Source organism: Solanum verrucosum, unplaced genomic scaffold (genome assembly GCF_900185275.1).
Source record: "Solanum verrucosum unplaced genomic scaffold, falcon-dt-bn FXZP01000265.1, whole genome shotgun sequence".
NCBI classification, from domain to species: domain Eukaryota; kingdom Viridiplantae; phylum Streptophyta; class Magnoliopsida; order Solanales; family Solanaceae; genus Solanum; species Solanum verrucosum.
Genome location: NW_026019964.1, coordinates 208,497 through 227,394, shown reverse-complemented (window position 1 = coordinate 227,394; position 18,898 = coordinate 208,497). Strand labels below are relative to the sequence as shown.

Below are 18,898 nucleotides of genomic sequence, written 5' to 3'. Positions count from 1 at the left end.
ATTGGGGACATGATTATAGCTTTCTCATACCCTATCCAATGCTACACTAACAATTATAGTGAGGCTCAAGCAGCTTTGATTGGTATCTCTTGGTGTCTTGATCAATAATTTGAAGCTTTGGAGGTAGAATTGAATTCTCAAATTGTGGTCCGAATGATTAATGGGAGTTGTAAACCACCTTGGAGAATCCACAACCTCATTGAAGATATCAAGAATAAGATTGCTCAAAGAAATATAATAGTAAAGCATTGTTATAGGGAAGGAAATGAAATTGCAGATGCTCTTGCTAAGTACGCTACTACTATACAAGAGACGATCATTTACTTTCAAGAGTCTAAACTTTCGACCAAGGTCAGGGGTCCTTGAAGACCAAAGAAAGCCACTTACTGGCACTACGACCCTCCATAATTCATTTCATCTCTTGTTTCTTCTGTGTTACATTTTAGGTGTTTTATTTGGATGCATCACATGGGAGGTTAATGACTTGAAGATCATTTTTTTGTCATAAACTCTATTAGGATATTTATTGTATTCTAGGATATAAAAGGAGGTAAGGTTTGATGTCCCCCTCCAACTTATGTATTTTTTTTATTTGTAGTGAAATGGTTATGGTAGGGGTCACACCAGTGGTGAACACTTCTGTGCGAATGATTTTTGATAAAAAGAAGAAAAAAGAAGTTATGCCTTAAGGAAAAAGTTTTGTCCTGCAAATCAAAAGTTATGCTTAAGGTAGAAGTAATGGCTTAAAAAGTTTTGCCTTGGAAATTAGTTGTGCCCAATGAATTTAGCCCACAACTTTTTTGTAAAAAAAAGCAACATTTAGCAAAAATTAAAGACCACATGATCAGTCCGTGCAAAAACTTGTATTATAGTCTACAAAATTCCAATACCTCAGATTCAGTTGGAGAATCAATTTTAGTGTCTTCTGACTGCATGGTGGTGATGGTCAAAGGGAGATAGTGCATCAAGTTGTTCATTTGCAAGGGCCAATTTGATCACAGGTGGTGAACACTCTCATTCATATACATGCAACAATTCCATAGTAGTTGGAACCGGCATAGATTGCCTTTTACATGTAATTAGAAGAATTACTAACACTGTTGTGTCCCTATTACCACTTATTCAGGTTGCTCACCTCTCCACAAACTAATATTACATTACATACATTATATGATACACCTGATAGTTACATTCCAACAAAATATTACTAACCAATTATCTGCAACTCCTATTACTGGTATTTGCGTTAGGAATTTTGGTTCTGAGCAGACTTCCTGTGAGATTGATAGGTGTTCTGCTCTCTAAGTTTATGATGTGTACTCACCTGAATTTTGTGTCCTTACCACAACCATTCAGGTCTTCAGCCTCATGAGAGCGAGAAACTTTGTCCCTTGCTCCCAAAACTAACTTCTGAGGATGACCCAGCTTTTGGCTAACATCAATTTCTTTCAATCTAGCTAAGGCACCCATTTCCGTTTGACTCTGTTTTCCCAACAGCCTTTTAACCATATCATCCAGTTCCACAATTTTCCTCTGTAAGTTAGTCCTATCCATCTGGTGGCAAATCCAACAGCAATATCATTAATTAATAACTAACGTACCAATATTACATTTATCTCCTAATATGAGAGACAGTAAAAACTTCATACTTTTAGCATTTCATTTTGAGCAATTAGCATCTGATCACGCTCTCGGAGTTGTTCCATGCACATCTGGGATGATAGCACATCTGCCTCTCTCTTTTTTGCTTCCAAAGTGTGTCTAAAAATTGTTAAAATAGTCAGAACCCCTCATACATCCTACAATCAGAATCTAAGTAGAATATTATACTGGCTTTTCTCAAATACTGGAATATCTATCAAGCCTATGCATTTTCTGGAAGAACGTGAATGATATTGTGTTGCTCCAGCGAAACACTATTTCATTGATCTTTCTCTTTCAAAAAGAGATTTACTCCACTGCCAACCACACTACTAATATAACACATCATTCCTTGTCTACTCAACACTGGTTAAATTCAAAGATGAGGAAGACAAAGTAACTCACCTCTCTCTTTCTTCAACTAGATCATCAATTTGTCTCCTTAGATTGGAAAGTTGTCTCTCCTGTAATAACATAAACCACTTGTAAGGCTCAAAACTAAAACTTTAGCATATGATTTCCTATTAAGCATACCATTACAATGCGCTCTTCTGATTGCTGCTGAGCCTCCTCTACAAACTTTTGTAGTTGAAACTGGTTCATCAAATTCTAGAACATACAGAAAAAAAAAAGTCACTACAACTCAGTAACGGAAATACACAAGAAAATAAAGAGGGATTCATGGGGAACTTACTGCATAACTAGTCATGTCCAGCTTGACACCAAGCAAATCCCGAATTACATCATGTGTCATGCTTTCTGTTGCAGCCAGTCTACTGTTCAGCATACAAATCTGACAACATATACGGTCATAAATATATGTAAGAAGAGTAACTATCTGTATGAAAGCAGGAGGAAATGTCTTTGAAACATGGAAGTACAGAAGATGAAGGGATTATGATAGCACTGCTGAGACAATAGCAAAGAGTAACTTTGTTGGTTGTCAGAAATGAGAAGTAGATATATCAATACAAAAGTGATGGAGATATATATTGATATTTTCAACTTCATTCATGTAGATCCGTGATTTGGTCTTAAATCGTGTTACCTGTTTTGAGGTCATGATAGATTGCCTCTATTAGGCCTTTGCTAATATACTTTACAAATTCTTGTTTATGTCAATAGCTTTTACTCCTATTAAGGAGGATTTACATATAAAATATGTACACTGACTGAATTTTCCCTTTTTTGTAGAGCGTAGCAATAAAATGGTCATTTTTTTCATTAATGACGGTGTCTGGTCTGGTCTAGTCAGGATGCACCTTGATGAATCCACCTGGTACTTGCAACCTTCCATCAGCACAACTACTATCACCATTCACCAAGGCTTAGGGAAATGAGAAAAATTTGCATAGTGTCACCTCCGATGGGATTCGAACATAGCAAAGAAACACATTGCGATTCATGCTTATAAATGATTTTGTGATAAAATCTCAGAATGAGAGTGATAATTTTGATTACGAAATTTACGTCACCCCAAAAGTTGCTTAGCGTCATCATTAGGAACCACCCCTCAAGCAAATGAATTAGCTTTCCACAGCTACCATGTCTAAAATAAGACTCCTGTATGAAATTTTTTATTTATCTAAAAGTGCATACCTCCAGCTCTTTCTTTTTTTTGACAAGGTTTTCATTGTACATACCTCCTTCTGCTTTTGAGCCAGTAACACCTCTAGCTCTTCTATTTGAAATTTAGCTGCTGACAATTCCTGGTCTTTCTCACTATTCATCTGCTGAACCAAACTGGAAATGCATCTGAAAGGTGAGCTTGAACCTCTTGGCCTGGTTGAGAACTTCTCTGAAGTTGGTCCTCCATTTATTGTGTTTAATGAGTGGGTTTCAAGTCCATGCACCACTGCCTCCAACTCCTTGTACTGTATCATATACGGTGAATGAGGTCTGGTAACTTTATATAAGCATCATTGATCATAGCACCAGACAAAAACTACTGCATAGAGATTTGGCTAAAGCTCCAAGCGGACTAAGCAGTCTCTAGTGTGGCACTTACATTAGAAGCTTGCAAATAGTTTCCTTTCCAAGTGTAGTTATAAAATTTCTTTTGCATAAAAGTTTATGAGTTCAGACACTTTTAATTCTTAGAATATGAGCATTATCAAAGAACTTCCATAAGTCTAAGTGTACTAAGTTGAAACTCACTGCATAAGTTTCAGTTATGCATGCACTGCCTAGCAGTAGGCTTAAAATGGGGACTCTGAAACCTCGTCCTGGAAAATGAATTAGAGGTATAAAGGTTTTACTACTTGATTTTCTCATTTACTTGCACTCAACGATAGGTTTAATGGACTTTCTGTGCTTTACAATACCTTTTGTTGATACTGTGATGCCTGGGCTTGAGCGTGCAATAAGATTTCTGAAATGTATTCCTTGCATTGTTTTATCTACAGCATAGAAACCAAAGCTCAAACATGTAGAAATCCGGCTGGACAGAGAATCTTATAATGAAAGAAATCAACTTGTGACACAAGAACCTACCTCTTTAGTTAGCTCTGCTTTCTCTTCTTCAAGAACTCCTATTTGGTAATAAGCCTTTGTAGGTTCCACCAACCTTCCATACAGTTTTTTGGATCAATGTCACATCATATACCATGCCATGGTTATGTATAAATGATTCTGTATAAAATAAACCACATGAACTTTCTGACCTTAAAAATTGATCCTTTGTGGATAGTTCACCTGAGCTCATGTCCATACTTTGAGAGTTCTCAACCATTAATAATCTTTTTCTTAGTGCCTGAAGTTCAAGTTCTAATGAATCTCTAATCAGGCGATCTCTTTCGACCTCTTCTTCCATTTCATGTACCTTGAAAATGGAACAAAGGAAAGGACTTGAATTCTTAACATTAAACCAAGAGAATAAAGCTTGCATGTTAAATATTGTTTTGTTTTAGAAGGCCATTCCACAAGTGAAGGATAGCTAAAGCTGAATTTAAAAGTTATACTATGACTGATTTTGCCAGGGATCAATGAATAATTTTTGATGAATAGGGACAAATTGATAATGAGCACTTTTAACTCCAAGACAGAAAATTAATGTGGAAAGGCTTACCTTACTCTCCAGTACATTTATGGTTCCCTCAAGTTCCTCAACAGAGCGTTCTAAAATCCTAACCTCCTCATCCTTTTCTTCAGCATACATTTTACTGGCTTCTGATGCCTGGTAACTCAAGTGATATGTCATCAGCACAGAGCATGTCCATCAAAGTTTGGCCAGTAAAATATTCTTCAGAAAAATACATACCTGACGAGCTTGTACAGCAATAGCTTCATTCTCATCGGCTAGTGAATATGCCATATCAAGCTTGTCTTGCAAGAACCGAAGTTGTTCAAGAAGCTGGTTCTTTTCTCCAGTCACCCTCTTAAGATCATCTTCAGTATCTTTATCTTTATTCAACAATATCAGTTGTTTCTCTGCTGAGGAGGTCAGCCGAAGAATTTCATTTTCTAGGCTTTTCACAATCTCCCTTTGTTCTTTCAACTCATCCTCTGTTTGGGACTTCTTCACACAAAGATCCTCTAAGAGAGCTCTCAACTCAGAGTTTTGCTTTGAGAAATTATCTGATGCTCTTCTAGTCTCTTCAAGATCAGCTTTTGAGGAAAATAGAGCACTCTCCATCTCTTGTATCTGGTTTTCAAGAGTTTTGTGCTGAATGAGCATTTCATCTAGTTGACGTTGTTTAGTAGATAACTCATTTTGAACTCGATTCAAAGCTGCAATTAACTTTTCAACTTCATCCGTGAAATCCTTTCTGCTAGAAGCTGATTCTTGCAACAAGCTAATGTCAAATAGCAAACCTTTCAACAAAACTTCTTTTCGTTCCAATTCTTTTCTGAGCTCCAAAATTTCATTTTTGCTATCAATCTGGTCTAGACACAACTCTTTATCCTCCTCTCTTCTGAAGCTTGTCATTCCATCCAGCTTTTCTTTATCCACGATCATGCCACTTTTACAACTTCTCCCCAAGTCATGCATAGAATCAATAGCTTGACAATGGTATAGCACAGAAGAGGATACCCCGTTCTTCATAGTGCCAGAAAATATACCTTCTAGTATTGATTTTGAGCTGCTGATGTGGCGCAGTGTTTCTTCTGCCATTCTAGAAGCATCAGTAAACAATGTTTTCAACAATCCCTCCACATCTCTTTGCATATCAACAAATGACCCTTCAAGCAAGGACATTCTATTTGAAATTTCTATCAAGCTGTGACAGGCCTCGTCCTGTAGTATTCCTTTTTCTTCATCACTCTGTCGAATGGAGGACTTAAGGTGTTTGACATCTTCAACTAAGCTTGCTTTCTGTACCAGTAATTCCTCTTCTGCTTGTCTCAACATAGAAGTCAAGTGTTTTTCATTTTTATTCACTTTCACCAGAGCATTTAACGTGTAATCTACTTCTTTGATGGTTGAGAAGGCTTGCTCAAACTTCTTGAAGAAGATTTTCTCTTCAGTGATGTTGTCACCAACTTCTTCCTGCATGCCCAGAATGAACCCAAGGAAATGATGTGAATTTGCAGAACTCAAATTAAATGAATGGATAAGAGCAGGGCATTTCTTTTATCTAGTAATACAAGCATCTAAAAACCAGCAATTTGACCTCTTTTCTTACCTCAAATGATTAAGGATATGATGTTTCAGATTCAATTCAAGACTATATGACATTAGTATTACCTCTCTCTTGTAGTTGCAGCTAACTTCAGCTCCATGCATCACCATTTTATGACCCCAAATTGTTTCATTTTGTTGATTCCTGATTGGGTGCTGGTCGTTCCGTTTTGCAAGTTCAGCTGAATTAGAGAGATACAGCACTGGGGTTGAGCAATCGCCCTCCCCTTTCTCATTGAAAACCGAATTGAACTGAGCATTTATTTTGGCAAAAGCACCATATGCCATATTAAAATCCCTCCTCAAATGCACTAGTGATGTGTCTTCTAGATTCAACTTCTTTCTTATGCTTTGTGAGGTACCACTGAGAGAAGATGTATTTGAACTTCTTCCTGAAGCAACACTTTCAGCTAAAAGATTAGAACATGAAGCTAAACAGTCAGTTGTCCATCCATCTGATTCACTTGGATCCTCAGTTGTATCAGGGCATAGATATGAATTCAAAATTCTGTTTATGTTTGTGGTGATTTGATTCAATTTCTCATTAGTTTCAACAAGTTCATAGTTAATCTGATGCAGCAGTTTCTGCTGTTTGTCATGGTCATGAAGCTTACTGAAATCACATGATGGAAATTCAACTGCATGGTACTGAGAATTGCCATTTTCTATCAGATTATAGAACTTATTCCGCAACTGATGGACAAGATCCAGAAATTCTTGATTGAAATCCTTGCACAAACAAATCATTTTATAGGCGTCTGATTGGAGGCTTGACAGATAGTTTTGTGCATCAAAGCAGAGAGCATTAACAGCATTCTCCACCTCCAGTAGCTCTAGCCTTGCCAACTCAATATTATTTTCATGAGCTACCAATGCAAATAAATTTTCACTTGAACTGTCTCCTTTTTTGAGGTTATCAATACTATCAGATCCATCATTTGCAGAAGATGAGCCAACATGAACTTCAGCAATGTGGTTCCCCTTGTACAGTAGATTTTTTTCTAAATATTCCAACCTACTGATTTGATCATCTAAAGAAGAAACTAGCTGGATTGCTTCCTTGCTGCTTGCCTCATTATCTAACTGCTGAGCTTGTGTAAAAGCCATTGTTGCACCTCTCAGAGAATTCAATTTCTCATCCATTTGCCATATGCCCCGTTGTGCTTCTTCCAAACTCCTTTTTAACAAAAGAATGGTTTCTTCCTTCTCAACACAAACTTTAGCAGCTTTCTCTACATGTTCGCCAATGCAAGCATTGACGTCTGGAAATGAGCAAGCTATATTTTCTATCTGGGAGGAAGCATCTCGCATGGACTTAGAACCATCTATGAGAAAGGTCATTAGCTCCAAAGTTGCTCTTTCCCATTCCATGCACAGCACCTTTATTGCTTCCTCTTTTGCTGCCAGACTGTTCTTCAAACTCATGTTTTCATCAGCCATTAAGCATATTTTCTCCTGTAATTCTGACTTCATTGCAACAATCTCTTCCTGCATATGAAGAATCGTTTTAGTTGTTTCCATTTCAACCTCCTCACGCACTAACTCAGTTTGGTGTTCCTGCAACAACTTTAATGCATGATCCTCCAGATATTGGCTATTAAGCAAGTGAGCCTCCTCAAGGTCCTTGGACATTTTCTCCAACTTATCTTGCAAAGTAACCATGCAGAGGTCTCCATTACCATCTTGAGTTTCAAAAAGAGAGCCTCTTGATTCATGGCTATCAGGTATAGGCATGTGTTGCATCCCAGACCTTTCAGAGGCACGCATCTGCTTAGACAACCTTTGATTTTCTTCCCTCGTGAATTCAAGCTCTTCTATTAGCTGAACTTGTTCCTGTTCCATTGCTTCTATCAAGGATCTCGCTTCAATCAACTGTTCCATGATATCTTTATGCTGCAAAATGGAGGGCCCATCAACATCCTCAACTTCTTTATTTTTGGATTCTCCACCTGCTGGAGGATCGTGTGGTGTCCTGTTTGCATTATCAGCTTCAGTTGACATGGTGTCCACCTGTTAAAGTACCAGCTAGTCAACAACAGATGGGAACAGTAGATATGTCAAGGAGGAAATCTAATCCCTCATACAGAAGAAAATATCCAGGATCATTCTTACAGAATCGAAGGCAGCTTGGTTATAGTTCACATGTTTGCTCAATTCTCCTTGCAATTCATCAACCTCCCTACAAAGCAAAAGACAGATCAGAAGCGAAAACGGAAGCTTTTGAATAAGAACAGTTATGCTTTTGAACTCTCACTTCATTGAGGTAATACTAAGAGAAGTTTAGCATGCTATTTGGGTGTCAAGGAAGAAAGCATCAATCTTTTCACACCAATTGTAGACCAGATATTAGATAGGTAAAATTGATACAGGTATATGTGTGTGTGTGTAAGGATATATATATATATACATACTAGTTTCTAGATACATGCGTTGCACATGTGACCCATGTAATTATTTATAAATCCGTTAGAACAATTAAAATTCTATGAAAACATGTGTGCAATGACTAATAAAATGCAACACTTACATATAAATCTTTTATAGAAACAACAAATGAGGGATGAATTTTAATGTTCAAAATTAATTCCTTTTAAGCAACCAACTATAAATTTTAAACTTAGTTTAGTAGTTAGCAAACTTCCAATGTAGTCACAACTGACTATTTTGAGCCCAAATAAAAATAAAGACTTACGACAAACAAAAATTCATAGAAAGTTGAATTAATGAAGTCTAACAGAGAGAAAACACAAAAAAAAACAAACAGAGAAGAAAAATATAGCATATACATCCTTCGTTCTTAAGACTTTAATCATAACAATATAGATAGATGAAAAAAGAAATACACAATCAATACATAATTTTTCGAGTTCTTGTCGATACCTTCTCCCATAACCAATCAAAATTCAAGAGTCTTCTTCATTGAGTCAAACATATTTGAAGCAAATAAAGGAGAAAAATAAATAAATAAATAAATAAATAAAGGAGAGGAAATCCAAATGATATTCAAGTGTTGTAGCTATGTGAGGTTAAGCAAACGGATTTGACTTTTTTTTTCCTTTACTACTTCATTGTGTTTGTGTTAAGTAAATTGAAGGAGAGAAACGAAAATAAATACAAAAAAAAAGAAGATAAAAGAGAAATGTAACTAATTTAGTTTTTAAAAGGGTAAAATATCTAACAACTTTCTATAGATATTTTTGTCTTTCAACTTTTGACTTAACACCTTCTCACTTTTAGCATTTAGTATAATATGATATGATTACTATTTAATATTTAATTATTTGATATTTTATAATATTTTGATTTAGTGTTGGTGTAAAATATTAATCCAACTTTGCACTTAGGAGTTTCTCATTTTTAGTTACTACTCCCTCCGTTCACTTTTACTTGGCACACTTAGACTTGGCACGCCAATTAAGAAAATAATAATTGACATGCTTGATGTACCACACTACCCTTACTGATTGATGTTTAGTATTAGGTTTTGGAAAATGATTTGGGAAATAAGTGATTAATGTTAAGGGTAAAACAAGGGGAGAAAAACTGTCTTTTCTTGATATGAAGTAACAAGTAAAAGTGAAAATCTAATTTTTGGAATAGTGGACAAGTAAAAGTGAACAGAGGGAGTAAATGATACATACATACGTATATATGAAGCTTACCAATTAGTACAGTTCGACCAAACTAATTTACCAATATGACTGAAATATACAAAATTTATACATTGATTATGTAGATTATACTTAATATACAAAGCCTATACATTTGTTGACTATTTTGTAAACTAGATCACCCAAAGACATTGGACTGTAATTATCCCTATATATATTCACACATAAGTTCCACTGATTTGGGAAGCGATATAAGCAGTCTTCATGCTCTGAAAGAAATTAAATTTGTTGAATAGAATTAACCACCTCATCTAAAAGTTAAGATGTTAGAGACGAACACTTATTTATTTATCTACAATGCACCCCTCACATGCCAGGCCAGATTCTTTTTCATGGGTCGAGCACGTGAAAATAATTTAGTTTTTGGGTGGTGGTGAGACTTGAAGATAAAACCTTTGTTTGCTCTAATTCCATGCTAAATACTGGTGAACACCTCAGGTTAAAAACTTAAACTGTAGAGAGTTAATTGTGTATTGCAAGTTTGCATACATGTAAGGGGTGATTGCAGGCTGAGCTGAAGATTTAGTTGTGTACACCCTTATATGATAATTGGATTTTCACTTGCAGAGACTTTACCTGATTATTTTTGAATTCATTTCTCCACATTCTTTTAACTCTCTTGCAGCTACTCTTTCCTGCATTTGGGATGCCGTTTGCACATGTCAGATGATACACAACAGTCACCTTATCAGTACCTCATGTTCTTCTCTTAAGCAGGCACAGGCTTCCTAGGAAAGCATGACTAATTCCAAAAACTTGACCTAGAGTAAATTTCATGAAAAACAACGGATGTATTGAACCCAAAAAATAGAGCCATGAGAGTAACTTTGAACCTGTTCACGTAATTCTGACATTTCAGCAAGCAATTTTTCTGTCTCCTCGTTCTCATAGAAGTTCTCAAACCTGAAGAGACAGATGCAAGATTAAATTACTATAGAACAGGGAGCATCAATCTTTGTAAAAGACCGATCAACGTAGTTAATACCATCTGAGTTGCTTAAGGAGGCTAATATTCTCATATGCAAGTCGAGTCAATTCTGGATTTCGTTCAGTTCTGTCCTGAAGTATCTGAATCTCGTCTTGTAAACCATTATTTTCTTCCAGGACAAAGCTGTCGGCAGAAATCATTCCATTTGCAAGTGATCCCAATTGGTCAAGTTTTTCGTCTCTGAGCTTCATTATCTCTTTACTAAATTGAACCTCTTCTTCTTGCTGATGAACCTGTAAGGCAACCCTTAACTTTTATCAAACATGGTACTATATTTAAATATCAACTTCATCTAAGGTGCACTTTCTAATATCACAAGGTACATAAGAGATGTCATAATTATTCATACCAAATGTTTCATCTCTTCAATTTCAGCCTCTAATCTCCTAATTTTCATCTCAGCCAATTTCGCTCTCCTCACGGCATTGAACAAAGTTGCTTTCAGATAATGCAACTGTCATTGATTCATGGGACAATATTATACTTGATCTTGATGCTAAATAGAGAAACAATTGAAGGAGTAGAAGACTACCGAGTTTTTTCCTCCATGTTGTGGATCACAATCAGTGTGCATATCCAATTCCTCAGACAGGTCGAAGCTCTCAGGACAGTCGCCCAAGCTGAATTGATCTAAATGTGGGACACTTTCTGCAAAGTAATTCTCAGATCCCTGATGCTTCAGTAGAAAGGACAACTGACCCTGTTCAACACGTTTTCAAGTATACTTGAGAGCATTGAATATTTTACATGTTTCATATACAACATAATATAATACACCTTTAATAGAGCATATTACATGCCTTCAGTTGTTGGATTTGCTGCTGCAATGCTGAAACTTCACCTGAAGCATCTTCGTTTATTTTAGCCTAGAAAATTAAAGGCCAATACTTTAAAAACTAAAGATTTTTGGTTTCCAAATAAAGTTAGCATGGCCTAGAAAATATAGCTCAGAAGTTAAATAATTTAAAGAATTTTGGTCTTTCCAAACAAAAGTAAGCATATATCTGGAAGTTCATACATTGTTCTGAATAAGCTTTGCACGCTGAGCAAACTTTAGAGTGCTCAGTGTCTCACTGGCAGAACTGCACAGGATAAAAACTAGTCATTACAATACTGCAATTGTCTTTTCAAAATGACAGCAGAGATTATCCTGTTACCAAATGGATGGGCTGATGGTGGCGATTACTGTAGTTTTTGAGTTCCCACCTAGAGAATCCTACATCGAAGAAGAAAAAGATAGCCTTCTATTTTGATTAATTCAATAATAATTTATTACTTCAGTATAATAGTCATAAGATAATTCTCACCTGAAGGAGAAAAGTTAGCCTAGAGTCTCTGTACGGAACGTGTCTATGTTTTCCATGTGCCAAATCCACCAAAGACATGATGACAAGTCTGCATGCATTGACAAGGCACAATTTAGAACAAAACATAGCCAAGTAGGACAGCATAAGGCTAGCTTGAATATCACTTCAGAATTTTGTAGAAAAGAGATCAGTAACACAAAGCATAAGAATATTCTACACACTGGATAATGAGACCCTGCAGTCTACAAATTTCCTTTTGAAATTTAAACCAGCTCCTCCTACTTGTTAACTTCTTGCTGTTTAACTAAACTCATAGTACTTGCTAAACAACTCTTCCACATAGAATTATGCTAAATAAAGACGAGAAACTAAAGCATATGCTTAATCTTCTAAATAACAAATATATCTTCATATTGTTTTTTGCATAATTCTCTGTGAAAGAGTATTTAGAGCATAAGATAGCTCAAACATTGTAAATAAAAAATTAATCAATGCCAAACGACGATTCCAGTTTGGCCCTCAAAGTTTTTAAAAAAAAGTGTGTGTGTGTGTGAGAGAGAGAGAGAGGGAGACTAAATTTGACTATGCGTGGACAAACATCCCAGAAAATCACAAGTTGTAACAACACAACCCCTCTTTTTTGAGTTTAGCTCCCCACTTCATGTTTCCAGACTTCTTATAGGTTCATATTATGTGTTTGGACTTGTTAGTATGTTTGCATTGGGAAGTGTTTTGGCATATTTTAAAAAGTTATAGTTGGTGCATTGCTGAACCTGGTGTGTCACAAATGCGGACACCAGGTTCACATTTGCGGACCAAAGGTGATGGGTAGGGGTTTTCATTTGTGGCTGGTTGTTTGTTTTTGTAGTGGTCACAATTGTGATGACCTAGCCACATTTTATGATGGAGCCCTAGAATTGGTAAAATGGTGATTTGATCAAGTAAATAAACTCAAATGGAGATCTGATTATAGATTTAAATTCATAGGGTTATGGGTAACCCAAAAATGTCTTTTGTTTCGAGGTTTGACTGTGTGCTCGGGGTTGACTTTGACCTAGACCGCATATTTAATTATGAGATAGACCACAATGGATTTATTTGATGCCATTAATTATTCTTATGAATGGAGTTGAACCGTTTGGAAGGTTTGAGGCGTGAAAACAATTTTGGAAGGTTAAAGTTAGGCACACGGAGAGGTAGACCGAAAAAGCATTGGGGAGAGATGATTAGACAAGCCATGGTGCAGCTTCAGACTACCGAGAACATGACCTTAAATAGGAGGGTGTGTTGGTCTATATCAAGGTAGAAGATTATTAAGTAGTGGAGTGTTGCCTTGCTTGTTAGTGTTTGTCGTTGTACTAGTTCTAGTTCTCGATATATATCATCTTTGTTTTCTAGGTTTCAGCTAATGCACTATTTTATGTTGTTAGTATTCTTTCTTTTAGGCTTTATATTGCTTCTCTTATGTTCCATCACTACTTTCTTCTCCTTTATATCTGCAATTGTTGCACTTGAGTTGAGGTTTAAAACAGTCTCTCTACCTCCACAAGATAGGGGTAAGGTCTGCATACACTTTACCCTCCCCAAACCCCACTTGTGGAATTTCACTAGGTATGTTGTACTAATTGGTGCTTGTAGTAATGATATGAGTATGTGACGATTTTGTAGCTCGTACTCTTTGAAAATGTCGACAGGTGCATGTTGGACTCTTCAAAAGTAGTGCATTTTTGGAGAACCCAACATAGGTATGGCAATATTTTTAGAGAGTTCGAGCAACAGCATCAAGATACTCAAAAAATTGTGCTTAATAAGTACTTCACTTCCTCATTTGGACAAATATCATTATGGCCACCTTGCAAACCTCTTTTCAACCTTTTTTAACGCTACATTCCATGTTGTCTTCGTTTGAACCTCTTACGGGAAAAACAAGGTGGCTGGTAGGAACTAGGAAGAGACTTAACCTTACAATTCAATTCTTGTGTCTCAATATCATCTACCTCTCCGACTGGGATAATCTCGCACTTACTGAGGTTGATCTTAAGGCCCGACACCCGTTTGAATCCAAATAAGTACATATCTAAAATATTTTAATTGAGTCATATCAGCATCATAAAAAAATATATATATCATTAGCAAACAGTAGTTGTGAAATCCTCATAATACCATGTCCTTCCACTATTGTAGGGGAGCCCCTCAGATATTCCCTGGTCAGTGCTCTATCCATCATCATACTCAAAGCCTCCACAACCATATAACAACATGGGAGATACCGGGTCCCCTTTAGACAATTCTCCCAAACTACTGAAAAAGCCACAAGGGTTGCCATTTACAAGAACTGAGTACCTAACCTTGAAGATATAATACTCATTCCACTTCCTCCATCTTCCTCTGAAACTCATCTTCAACATAATGAAATCTAGGAATTCCCAGCTTCCTTAAGTATGGGCCTTCTCGAGATCCAATTTGCATAAAATACCAGGATCTTTTTACCTTCTTCTAGAGTCAACTATTTCATTTACCACCAAAGCTCTATCTAGATTTGTCCACCCTCCACAAAGTAGTTTGTGAAGTAGGCACTATCTCGTTTAAGACCTTAAGTTTATTAAAAGCATCTTAGAAATAATCTTATAGATGCTTCCCGCTAGACTAATAGGTCTATATTTGTAATCTATTTTCCTTTCTCAAAAAAAAAAAAGACTAATAGGTCTATACGCCTTAATGTTTGTTGCTCCCTCCCCTTCCGGATGACAATGAATGAAGCATTAGACTTAAGATATGTTAACCTTATTTTAACAAAAACTCAAAAAAAAACAAAAAAAAAACAAAAAACAAAAAACTCAAATGATTCATGTCATTCATTGTTATCATGTCTCAGATTTTGCATTTTTGTGATAACCAATTTAATAAAGGAGCAAATTTCATTATAGAAATAGGTTATGTTGCTAGTCAGAAATTAATGTCTTACATCAATTCAAATATAAAGACAATTATATAGCCAACCCCAATTATTTAGGGATTATAGTGCAATTGATTGATTAATATATATGTATATCTGATGTAAGGTTTATCGTAGATCATAGCAAGATGAAAATTAGTATATCAATGACGATGACTAATTGGACAATGTTTATCTTCTTTCATAATATTTCTTGGATCTTATAACTCCTCAGAATTTATGAGTACAATGTGCCACTATTAAGAAACTCAATTGTGCACGCCATGTTAAATTCACGGCATAATTCTTTCCCTTCAAATTGTTGCCAATTTTGGACAGGATGTTCATCACCAATTTCAGTCACTCAATGGTAATCCACAACCTTTTGTCGTGCAAATGCTTGATATTGTTCGTACATATATTTTGCTTAATCAGTTGCTAATGTCCCAATAAAAATACATATTACACTTCCTACATTATTAAAATAAAGGTAAAGAACTTATCGTATATCCTTATTTTCTATACTTGCTTCTTGGTACAACGAGAAGGGCGAAAAATTCTAGTTCTAGATATTCTTCTGCCTAATCTTTGGTATTAAGAATAGTATAATGATTAGAATTAATAATGCATGATAGGGATTTAAAAATAATCAAGAAAATAGCATAGTAATTTCAGTCCCCAATTTACTCAAGATTATCTTATGATTATCATTACCCAAGAGTTGATAAAGACTTGTTTATATTGGCAGCTTCTTTCAAACGATCTCCTTCTGCACCAGAGCTTTTCTGCCTAGATAATGGGAAACTGTGTAAGCCTGAAAACACAACTGACTAAGATTATATGCTATTGAAGTTGAAGCTTACCTTTCAGAACCAGCTAGATCTACTAGGTTTAACCTTCCAAATCTAAAGTGCTTCATCAAGTCTTTCTCCCAGCAACTCTCAATGTTGCAAGTGAAAACACTATGAGATCGACTGCTCTCAGTATTCATATGAGTAGCTGCCATTTTTCTATTTGCAGCTCCCTGTGGAAGACAAAATCATCAAAACAATTCTATTATGAGAAGTGCTTAGAGACTGTGTTGCTAAGTTGCTAATAGCCTCCAAAAGTGAGATCGGGTGTGTTTCAGATCCTCCAAAAGTAACACATTTTTGGAGGATCAACACGGGTGCACTGGCATTTTTGGAGGATCTGAGCAACATAGCTTAGAGATGAAGGTTCAGCATTAGGTTTCACCTGTAACAAAATTCTGAGAACGTCATCAACAGAACTGACACTAACTTCAGTGAGGTTTTCAACATATACACCTTTCTTCAAGTCTTCTCTTAGCTATCATATGTCAGCATAGGTAGTGACTGATTCTGTATGAATGTAAAACACAACAGCAATTGTCATAAAATAAAATTACACTTACCAGCAAATTAGTTGATGAAGGCTCAAGGAGGTCGGTTATCTGTTCATTATATATCTCTAAGAAAGAACATTTGCAACTATACTTCAGCTTCTCATTCTTTCGCTTGTCCTCTTCCTAAAAGGCATTAGAATACCAAAAGGCATTAAAACTAGTCAGGCAAAGTAGTGTGGACAGCTAAATGATCCTTTTTTTTCATATCTAACCTCTCTAATTCTAGTAAATAAGTACTCAAATATTCGAGGAGTGATCCCACATTGTTCGCTTAGCTTTCCACTCATTTCACCTATGTCACCCATCATTGTGTAAGTCTTTCCACTTCCAGTCTGCAAGAATGGAATAACCCCAAAACCTATAAATCAATAATTGGCTATTGTAAATTACATCAAACACCAAGAATTAGCATAGTTGCCCACCTGACCATATGCAAACATGCAGCTGTTATAACCGGACATGCAGTTATCCACCATGGGAAACCCTGCAACTCTGAAAAGCTTTTCCTGCTCAAAGCTCAAGAGAACAGTTCATATCAAAATTTTATTAACCTTGAGTTATCTCATCCTGCGCCACACATGGTGCATTCATGCTTCTGTGAATGCAAAAGCACGCAGATACAGATTACAGTATTACGAACCTGTGATATAGTTTCACAAGCAACATGATCAAAGGTGAATCTGGTTTCAGGATGACCAAGCCAAACCAGTGTCTGTGCACTCTCTTGCCTTAAACATCTAGAATATCCTTGTGACACTTTCTCTGTGTTATTTAATGGTCTAACACGGATCAATACCTACATGAATAAAAATAGTGACTTTTGTCATTGTTGTTGAGAATAAAGATTGACCTTGAGCCAAACTCAATTCAAAAGCTATCCAAGACCATAATGGTAGTCAATGAGACAGTCAAATAATTCAAATTGAAAAGACATAAAAATTCCTGAACAGAACCTGCACATTGTGATCTTTCCAGAAAGAAGGATCTTCAGCCAGCTCAAAGTGCGGAACTTGTATAGAAGGCTCGGAGTTGATAACTTTTGAAGTTCTAGAAGATAAAGTAGCCCCTTTGGGTCCTGTATGTCTAACCCCAGAGCAAGTCCCCGGTGTAAACACATTAGAAACTCTCCTCACTGGAGTAGTTTGAGCTGAATTAGGTTCAGAATGTGCTTTCCCTCTAACTCCATTTCCAATATGAGCATAGGGGGTGTCGTATTTTCGATGGGAAGTTCTAAAAGTTTCAGATTGGAGGTCTTGAGATGGATCGGGAATGGAACTAAGAGGTGTACGAGGAGGAGGAAAAGGAAACTGGGTGAAGAGGTTGTGGAAGTCATTCTCATTGGACTCGATTGGTTTGAGATTGGTTCGAGAAGCGGATCTAAGAGATGAAGAAGAAGAAGCGTCTTTCGACATTTTCCTCAACTCTTCTCAATATCAAATTGGACTGACTAGACTACTAGGGTGTTTTACGGGAGAATTTGAATGATGGGGTTATCGGAGATGGGAAGAGAAAGCATTCACCATTCGCCAATTCAGTGGTGGCCTCGTGGGGTCTGAATTGAAGCTGCAAGCCCGCCCCGCCCCTTTTCAAATTCAATTCTTCTCTCCCCTTTACATTTTTTATCTTTTCATTTTATTTAGCATATCACATATTAGAACTTGTGGGTATAGGGTAGGTATTGATATCTTTTTACTGTATTAAAGATAGGTGGGATCGTGTATTATTTTGTAGAGGTATTATTTAATCGATAAAGTAATATTTATTAATTTAAAGATTGTTTTGAGATTCAATGAAGGTTAACTTTGATTACATCAAAATCATTATATCTTATTAATTTATGTATCATATTTATTGAATTCACATAAAAAAAATTATCCTATTATCTTTATAGAAATGGATGATTTTTTTTATTGGCTCAAATCAAAACCGAAAAAATACTATATTTAAAAAAATTATTAATTTACCGAATATTAATTAAGTGGGGTTTTACTGTATTTAACATATTATATAAAAACTTGTAGGTGTTGGGTATAGATCTAGATCCCCAACAAATCTACACTTTTGGCTCAACAATTCTATTGGTTTGTAAGTTAAATTCGTAAGGTGAGATTTATATTTATTGTATTATTTCTTCTTCTTTTTCTGATCAAATATTTTCAACCGAATAATTTAATGTATTTCACCATTTTTATATGGAGAGTCAATGAAGCAAATAATGGTGTAAAATAAAAAATTAATTTATCAAATTTCACATGTAATCAACATCTAATGTGATCTCTATTTAATGAACACCTGATGGATATACTTTATTGCAGATAGTGAGCAGTTTT

The 18,898-nt window shown here is 35.9% G+C and overlaps 1 protein-coding gene across 1 annotated transcript; it reads right to left on the bottom strand.

The window, feature by feature from the left end:
- Positions 1-1,166: 1,166 nt before the first annotated feature.
- Positions 1,167-17,980, bottom strand: LOC125814907 (kinesin-like protein KIN-12C). The gene is made up of 31 exons (XM_049494356.1): positions 17,522-17,980; positions 17,209-17,364; positions 16,991-17,074; positions 16,781-16,900; positions 16,578-16,691; positions 16,400-16,492; positions 16,027-16,187; positions 15,878-15,952; positions 12,229-12,316; positions 12,079-12,137; positions 11,940-12,003; positions 11,722-11,787; positions 11,454-11,621; positions 11,271-11,375; positions 10,919-11,154; positions 10,767-10,836; positions 10,510-10,568; positions 8,375-8,441; positions 6,329-8,272; positions 4,901-6,130; positions 4,709-4,816; positions 4,305-4,462; positions 4,135-4,207; positions 3,966-4,040; positions 3,285-3,515; positions 2,336-2,434; positions 2,176-2,250; positions 2,047-2,105; positions 1,650-1,761; positions 1,325-1,554; positions 1,167-1,179 (listed from the first exon to the last, which is right to left on the bottom strand). Exons 1-31 carry the CDS (start codon positions 17,978-17,980, stop codon positions 1,167-1,169), a joined length of 6,651 nt encoding a protein of 2,216 aa, XP_049350313.1.
- Between the last annotated feature and the right edge of the window lie 918 nt (positions 17,981-18,898).

Coding starts and splice junctions, on each gene's coding strand:
- LOC125814907 (XM_049494356.1), bottom strand. CDS start 17,980: ATGTCGAAAGACGCTTCTTCTTCTTCATCTCTTAGATCCGCTTCTCGA. Junction 10,569..10,766: donor TGTCAGAATTACGTGAACAG/GTTCAAAGTTAC, acceptor TCCCAAATGCAG/GAAAGAGTAGCTGCAAGAGA. Junction 8,273..8,374: donor ACCAAGCTGCCTTCGATTCT/GTAAGAATGATC, acceptor GTACTTTAACAG/GTGGACACCATGTCAACTGA.